An 8,441-nucleotide genomic window follows, 5' to 3' on the forward strand; every position below is an offset into this window, starting at 1 on the left:
CACCTGATAGTATAGCCGCACACTCTGCTAGAGGGTTGGCTACATCTTGCGCCCTCTTCAGAGGTGCCTCTATGTCTGATATTTGTACTGCGGCTAGCTGGGCTACGCTGCATACTTTCTCCAGGTTCTACTGTCTTAATGTGGTAGACCCTGCCCTGGCTTCTTTAGGCACACGGGTCCTCTGGGTTAGTCAGTGCTTGTGCGTCCCTCATATGCTGTCGTTCTTTCTCCCTCGCGATGGCTCTGGTATACATTATCCCATATGTAATGTCATTAGTGGTCCTCTTCGAACGGAAAGGGAACGTTAGGTTACTTACCATAACACTGGTTCCCTGAAAGAGAAGATGACCACCAACCGCGAGGGTGCATTGGTCGCCCTCACGGGTTTGATGGAAAAAGAGAAAAAAAGGGAAAAAGAGAAAGAGGCTTCCTTTGAATGACAGTTTTATCCCCTTGGTGGGCGAGACCAAGTGCATCATCCCAGGAAGGGGCCTACTGGCAGCTCTGGTATAGAGAGCTCAGCGATATCTACCAAGTTGGCAGGCATATCCCATACGTCAGTGTTCTTCATTGCAAGGCCCGCGGGCCACTGGCGGCCCCTGGTGGACTTTAGCGTCGTCCCTGACGTGCAGCCCCCGACAATACACAAATGTGAAAAAGGGGGTGTGGCGGCCCTCACAATGATGTCTTACCGAAGAACACTGCCATACGTAATGTCATTGGTGGTCGTCTTCCCTTTCAGGGAACCAGGGTTACGGTAAGTAACCTAAAGTTTTCAGCTCTATGTTGCAAGAAAACATTTGGAATTGATTTTCATGAGCGCTGAAGAGCTGTAGGATGATGAAGCGTCAGCAGTCAGCTGTGCCCAGAGACAATATGCTTCCATATCGTTTACAGCTTTATTTACACCAGCTTGTGTGTTAAAGAGTTTCCGTTTGAGACCTTTAGCTAATAAACACTAGACAAACATAATGTTTTTTTTTTTTAAAGAACAGTTTTAAGATGCTTGATGGCTCAGTAATTAAAAGCGTTTTAATAGCTGTTAATAGAGCAACACTGTACTAGACTAGTAAAAGAGAGTTCTCCGTTTGCTTTCTTGCCTTGCCTCCCAGGAAATATATTACTGTTTCACTTACTAGGTTATTTCACCTCAGCAATGTCTTCTGGGTCAAGCATCTGACAGTCATTAGGGGAAGAAGCTTATTAGAAAATAACTCAGACGCATGTCTGAAAATATGCAGCAGTATGTAGCAGTATAATCATACAATAGAACACTTTGGCAGTGATTTTAAATTATATATGATCAGACTCCCTCTTGTGGACGCTGTTAAAACTGAAATTAAATAACCCGCCCTTTCCCGGACCTGTTGAATGAAGAAGCAATTAGTTTCTGGGCGACAGAATTAATGTATCTGCTGCTAAGTCGTTAAAAAGTCGTTTTAACGCTCAAATCCTCGCGTGGAAAGAGTCAATGTATAATTAAGATTACTTTAGCAAGAAAGAGAGGTTAGTTTTAGCCGAGCAGTTATATTATGAATAATTCATTGTAAATATGACTATAAACAAACAAAAAACATATAGCAACCATCTTAGATCAAAATAAAAATAAATATGTATTACTGTGCTTATTACGTAAGATTACACATGCGTTCTTGTTAGTTAGCTTGGTTTTAGTACTAGACTTCCAATGTTAATTAGAAATTAGAGTGCATTTTCAATCAGTCCTCCACCCCTAGGTGTCGGTATTTGCTAACGCATTAGGAGCAGGGACATGTCCCCTTTCAGTGTCCGTCGCCCGGCAAGTTATCAGGGTTGGCCTGAAAGTGGGAGGTCCTTTTCCCTGCAGAAACCGCCATGGTGAGGAGAATTTCTCTTTTGTTCTTGAACTAAATCATCCCTAAACATCCAGTTAATACCAAAAATGTAACGAACCCTAAATTCAGATATAAAGCTTTTAACATTTACAAAAGCAATGTCCCTCCGCATTTCAAAATTCGGGCTCAGGGAATCTTAAGATACATTGGTTGAAATTTATCGGTATTCCGTATTGTATCGAAAAGGTCTAAACAGTAAAGCACGACTGTATTGGAAAACGGCAGTAACAATTACCAAACATGGTAAAACGTATTTAATCGTTATATACCCATACGTTAATATGTTCAATGGGTATGCTAAGTGAATTGTAAATATGCTTGTGCGTTTCCCAGTAACATGTGAAAGTAGGCCTGTTTAGGTACTGAAGTAGTTGACCTGGGTGCTTTCGGTTTAAAATACGGAAAGACCTGAAGTCTGATTCTTAAAGCGGTAAATTCAGTTTATTTTCCATAGTGGTAAACTTCAGACTTTTATATAGGCCTCTTAACTAGTGATTGGACTGTTGAGTACGTGGTGGCAGTGTAGTGATGGACGCATTAATGTATGTGTACTGTATGTTGTTGCAGTGTCACACTTGCAGAATCCGAAGCGATTATACACGTTCAGGATATACGTTTATATTTTTAATGCAACTGATTCTGGTGTTTTTGAATAGATTATAAGTTGTACGCAACGTCGTTTGGTGTCTGCATAATTTTTTGATACGGGGTGGCGAGTGCAGTGCAGGTCATGTTAACACTATGACCAGAACTAGATTTAACACCGGTTGGAATGGAACATATTAAGTTGGCTGTTATCAGGGTTTTGTGTAGCTTTAGGTGACTTCATATTGACAGCTCGCATGTCGTTGATCTAAATTGCTATCAAAGATCTATTACTGACATGTCGGTGTGTAAGGCCTGCTTGGCTATTTGTTAAACTTTTCTACCTTCCTTCCCAGGCTCGAGGACCTAAAAAGCACCTGAAGCGTGTAGCAGCTCCGAAGCACTGGATGCTGGATAAATTGACGGGAGTGTTTGTAAGTTGACATTCTTTTTTTTTTTAGGTGTCTGATGCATGTTAAATATAGTTAGTGTACACTTTAGGCCTGTGGCTGCCTCTTTGCACGAGCACTTTTTAAAAATGAGTAATGTGCTGTTTCAATGAGAGCTTTTATATTTAACAAGGAAAGAAACAAACAGATTTGCGTGGTCATAGCTTTGGTTCATTGACATTATGTATTTCTGCTGTTTAAGAGAAATTATTGGATAAAATACAATGCACCTATTCTGGGTTTCCTGCACTTACTAGTCAGGAAATGTTTAGAGGTATTCTTAACCATTCCACCTTGCTTTCTTCCCAGGCTCCTCGCCCGTCAACTGGTCCGCATAAGCTGAGGGAATGCCTCCCCCTCATCATCTTCCTCAGAAACCGTCTGAAGTACGCTTTGACCGGAGATGAGGTCAAGAAGATCTGCATGCAGAGATTCATCAAGATTGATGGCAAGGTCCGCACAGACATCACCTACCCTGCTGGCTTCATGGGTAAGCACTTATAATCAAAACAACTTGGGGGGTGAAATATGACAGTGTTTTTAAAAAAATATAGAAAACAAAACTGGTGCTGACTCTTTAGGTCAGATTTATTGGGAGTCCTGTGCAAGTAAAATGAACCCTTGGTGTTGTACAGATCTTGTATGTTAACTGTGTTGACCAGGACATTGACCGCTGACCTAATATGGCTGCCATATTGACGCACACTTGAGTTAATATGATTTTTTGTTACACGACTGTATTTTGATATTTGTCTTTTTATAGTCGGTAGACCATAGCTGTATACAATTAGAAGCTTTGATTTAGGTAATCTTTTGCTTGCTTTAACTCCATGAATAGTCGCTTTGTAGATCAGTAAGCGTTCTAAGGGTTGAAATTAGCAGATATGGCTATGCAGGCCATTTGATTTAGTATTCTTTTCTGGCAGCATTTGTAGAAAACCTTTACAATTGCCATATTCATGTCCTTGTAAAATAGTGCATAGTTGTTTTAGAGATGCTATAATGACCTAATCTTTATTGCTTTTTTTTTCTCAACGCAGACGTCATCAGCATTGAGAAGACTGGAGAGCACTTCCGTCTGATCTATGATGTCAAGGGGCGCTTTACTGTTCACCGCATCACAGCTGAGGAGGCCAAGGTGAATAAACATGTTTATTGAAACCGGCTTCTCAACATGGCATGTTGCCTATGTAGCCTTCAGCTTTTCAGAGTGAAATTGACCAATATGCAGTTTTAAAGACACTAGTTTTGGGAGAGGGATTGCAACCTGTTTAGCTACAGTTGCTTATCTGGAGTATCAGAAGTTACTGGGTTCAGTTGTATGCAATTTGCATTTTGAAAAGTTAAAATTCATTATCATGAATGCCAAATGGCTTAAACAGTCATGGAGAAGGTCGGAAGCAAAGGGAGTTTTTTAAAGGGGAACTCTACTCAAAATAAGGCTCTCTAAATGCTCTGTATACATAACAAGTGTGTCTCGCTGTGCCAGTTTTGTTAAGTAAAGCGTTTGGCCAGTACTTCACTTTTTTTGTCAGTTTTCTGGTTCAGCTGGAAATGCAGGCTGCTGCCATAGTGGAACCTTTCTGGCACCAGTGTTACATCATATCGTTGACAGCCACCCACAGCAATGAACGCTGGCAGGTTGAATTGTTGGATTGCAATGTGTTCTGGTGCAAAAATAACAAAAGGAAAAACAGTAACAAAGTATTTGTGTGCCTTAACCTTTAAGCCAACAAAGGGCTGCCATAATAAAACAATGGCTTTATAGTATAGGAACGAGACATATGCTCAGTAGAATACTATGTGTGACTGTAGAGCGAGTCAGTGACAGGACAGCACACACAGCGCGACGGAAGAGCTCCAATACATTCAATGTTAATTTTGTTTTAATGGTTTTTATACAATGTACTGCTCTAGGAGAAGCTGAAAATGTCAAAAGATTTAGTTAACATATTTTCTATTGATATGGTTGTATATTCATTTGCATTACACTTCCCCTTTTAAATAAATTCTGTTTACCAACCTCATACAACCACTTTATTTATACACCCAGTGATACGACTGGGGAAATGTTGGCTTATTAGAATTAACAATTTTTTTCAGCTAATGTAATATTTTTCATTTAAATTCCCGCCCTTAGAATTCTTAGTTTTTGGTTCATGTTGTTAATGGCACATGTGCAACACAAAATCCTTGGTGCATTTTTGTTGTTTTGCTTTTTGTTCTTCTAAATTTCTTGAATGCAACTGTTCATATATTAAGCTAAATTCTCACATTTGGTCACCTGTACTTTTGTTGCATAAAACCTGAGGTTACCGGATTTCATTTTCTGATTGTGTTATTGAGGCACCTTTGGATTTCCCAGGCATTTGTATTAGATCAGATTGTTACCGTCCTTCTCATGATTCCGTTTGTTTCTCTTGAGAGTAGATAGATAGATGTAGATATTAGATATACAAACTATAGTATCGATAAATTGCATTGTAAAAAAAGTTATTTGAAATGTATAATATTGTATTCATTATGAATTTGACAGCTGAATTATATTTTTATACTATTCATTTAATGCCACAAGTAATTCCAAGTTAAGGGATAGGAAGCATTTTTTGTGTTAAAGTGCTAATGGCGCCTAACTCCAAAAATAGTTGCCAAAAACATTTGGGTCACATTTGCGATCATTTGTCGCAGTCTGGACCCCCATTTCCCACCACACTGTGTATTCACTCCCTAAACAAGATGTGTACGAGTGCATCTACAGCATTGTGGTAGGATAAATGCGTTTCATCCAGTACTTGGTTAAACTTCAGCATTTTCCTGTATTGCTAACTAGGGTCATGCCTTATTTTTAGTTTAAAAATTCTCGTTTGTTGTATTTGTTTCCCTCTAGTACAAGCTGTGCAAAGTGAGGAAGATCTTTGTTGGCACAAAGGGAATCCCTCATCTGGTGACCCATGATGCCCGCACAATCCGCTACCCGGATCCACTCATCAAGACCAACGACACTGTCCAGATTGATCTGGAGACTGGCAAGATCACTGAATTCATCAAGTTTGATACAGGTAACTCAACGTGTGCTGACTTGCTATTTTTAATGACATTGCAGGGTTGAAAATCTTCAGGCAGAATGAAGGGGTTTTGACACATGGCTTTGCTGTAGAAAGTGTCCTTAACCGATTTACAGAGGCTGGTACGTGGCCTGTATAGGGATCACGTTTGTAAAGATAGCAACAATAATACATTGTTAGACTGGATCCTTCACAGATTCAGTCAACCTTTGTACAGTTTGCTGGGCCCCCAACTCTCCGTACAGACCAAACTGCAAAGAAAAAGCTGACCAGACTCCCAAGGCAAAACAGATTTAATGTTCATTCAATCAGACTGTCAACGTGTTTTAAAATGTGACATGTAAAATGCTGATGGTTTTATAACATTAAAATATATCCTTGTGGCGGTTGTCAATGTTTTAGATCAGTATATTGAAATGCATTGTCTAACATTTTGATTTCTGTATTCCAGGTAACGTGTGCATGGTGACTGGTGGTGCTAACTTGGGTCGTGTTGGTGTGATCATCAACAGGGAGAGACATCCTGGCTCTTTCGATGTGGTTCACGTCAAGGATTCTACTGGCAACACCTTTGCTACCAGGCTGTCCAACATCTTTGTGATCGGCAAGGTGAGTGTCTAATAAGGTTGCTGATCAAGCTGATACTGATCAGTATGGATTACTGCTATTGCATTAAATTGCTGGGGATGTGATGAGAGTGACAAACATCTGGAGCTGTAGAAATGGGATATACTTGCAGTAGGATTTAATGTCTTGAATAAAAGCATTGTCAGAATTGTCTTTTTTTTTTTAGTTTTTTTTTTTTCCAGAAATGTTGACGTCATGCTTTTCTTCTCAGGGTAACAAGCCATGGGTCTCCCTGCCCCGTGGAAAGGGTATCCGCCTCACCATTGCAGAGGAGAGAGACAAGAGACTGGCAGCCAAGCAGAGCAGCTAAAGTGCGCTTGACAATTGTGCAGAGAAACCATTTGTCCGTGATTTGAAAATAAAATAAAAAAATATTTACAAAATTACTGTTTTTAGTGTCTTTAAAACTAACCAAGTAGTGGGAACTACTTATCTTTACATTTAGGTACATATTGAAGTTTTGGTTATTTACGATTGTACATTGCAGTCTGTAGAGGTTTGTTTATACTATTTTGTGGATACACATTGGATACTGATGTAAGTTCTGTATCCATGCGATTTATGTTGGAACTTTATTTCAACCTAGCACTGTACTATTCGTACTAAAACAGAATGGCCTGAATTCTGTTTTCAATATTAAGCATCATGCTGTATTGCAAACTCAGCATCTGGCAAAAAACTTGAGCAGACAAAGGTGTGTTTTAATTCTTCACCTGTAATGTGAAGTTTATGTATTACCATTAATTCAAATAAATGCTTCATTGACTTCCACTAGATGGCACTGATCACATGGCTATACTGTTTCTCTATTAAATAGATCAACTGATGTGAAACCTACATATCCCCCCCACCACAGCTGTAGCTACAACATTAGATAATATTAGAATGAAAACCTATATCACAATAACCTACATCCTGAGTATGTACAACTATGACCACAAGTTTTGCATCACCTAGACTACAAGCTATTAGAAGTGTCTACCAGAAGCCATAGAAGAAAAAGACAAGAAAAAGGATGATAATACAAGGACTACAGCCTGCAACGGGTACAATTTGAATTGGACTATATCTGTGGCCAATGTTAAGAAGTGCACATTATCAGAGATGAAAAAGATACATTTCCAAGTACTAAATAAAGCTATGAAATGTTAATCTGTCAAAAGCAATTTCAGGAAAGTTAAATGTGATATAGAAGTGAACTTCGTTCCGTACTGAAACCTTTCATGTTTTGGAAAGACGTGGTTGCTTTGTGCTTGAATTGAACTAACTTGCTTCTGCCTTCGTCCTGGGAATCCTTTTGTAAACAAGCTTTTTGGAAAGGATAGTTTTTCCAGTGACTTCTAATTGTTTATTTTTATTTTTAATGTTCTAAGTTTATACAAGTTTTGATTTACACATGTACAATATGTAACCATCCTTTATGCAGTATAGTACAGTAAATTACTTGAAATGGAAAAATAAATAAATAATATAATTTCCGTTTTTAACATTGAGCATCATAAACATGGTGAATGCAATTGCATGCTTTTCATAAATAGTTCTAGTGCTTTTGGCCAGGTCACCAGCAGCATATGTTTTCAATTACAGCAATTTGTAGTTAAAAGCCAAACTCCGCAAGCTAGTAGATGGTCAAGAAGCTACCAGTGACATTGTCAGGGATCATTTATTTTATTATTATCAAACATTCACGCCTTGGTTATACTTTATTATTAATTTGACCATGGCCTCTAATTAATTGTCCAATAGTGACACCTGCTGGAAGCATGTGAAAATGACACTTATAATCTGTTTAACCTTTTGGTGCTTGTTTTGACACATTAACTGTTTTAGGGATTAAAAAA

General features: G+C 38.8%; 1 protein-coding gene across 1 annotated transcript; it reads left to right on the forward strand.

Moving 5' to 3' along the window:
• Positions 1-344: 344 nt before the first annotated feature.
• LOC121317861 (40S ribosomal protein S4-like) lies at positions 345-6,983 on the forward strand. Its single transcript, XM_041253959.1, has 7 exons — positions 345-384; positions 2,745-2,893; positions 3,218-3,398; positions 3,949-4,046; positions 5,796-5,967; positions 6,425-6,582; positions 6,812-6,983. Exons 1-7 carry the CDS (start codon positions 345-347, stop codon positions 6,908-6,910), a joined length of 897 nt encoding a protein of 298 aa, XP_041109893.1. The 3' UTR covers positions 6,911-6,983.
• The last annotated feature ends 1,458 nt before the right edge of the window (positions 6,984-8,441 follow it).

This window comes from Polyodon spathula, chromosome 7 (genome assembly GCF_017654505.1).
Source record: "Polyodon spathula isolate WHYD16114869_AA chromosome 7, ASM1765450v1, whole genome shotgun sequence".
NCBI lineage: Eukaryota > Metazoa > Chordata > Actinopteri > Acipenseriformes > Polyodontidae > Polyodon > Polyodon spathula.

Bases quoted from the DNA above. Each gene is read 5' to 3' on its own strand.
- LOC121317861 (XM_041253959.1), top strand. From the start codon at position 345: ATGACCACCAACCGCGAGGGTGCATTGGTCGCCCTCACGG. The intron at 2,894-3,217 runs GTAAGTTGACAT...CTTTCTTCCCAG, and splicing joins ATAAATTGACGGGAGTGTTT to GCTCCTCGCCCGTCAACTGG. The intron at 4,047-5,795 runs GTGAATAAACAT...GTTTCCCTCTAG, and splicing joins TCACAGCTGAGGAGGCCAAG to TACAAGCTGTGCAAAGTGAG.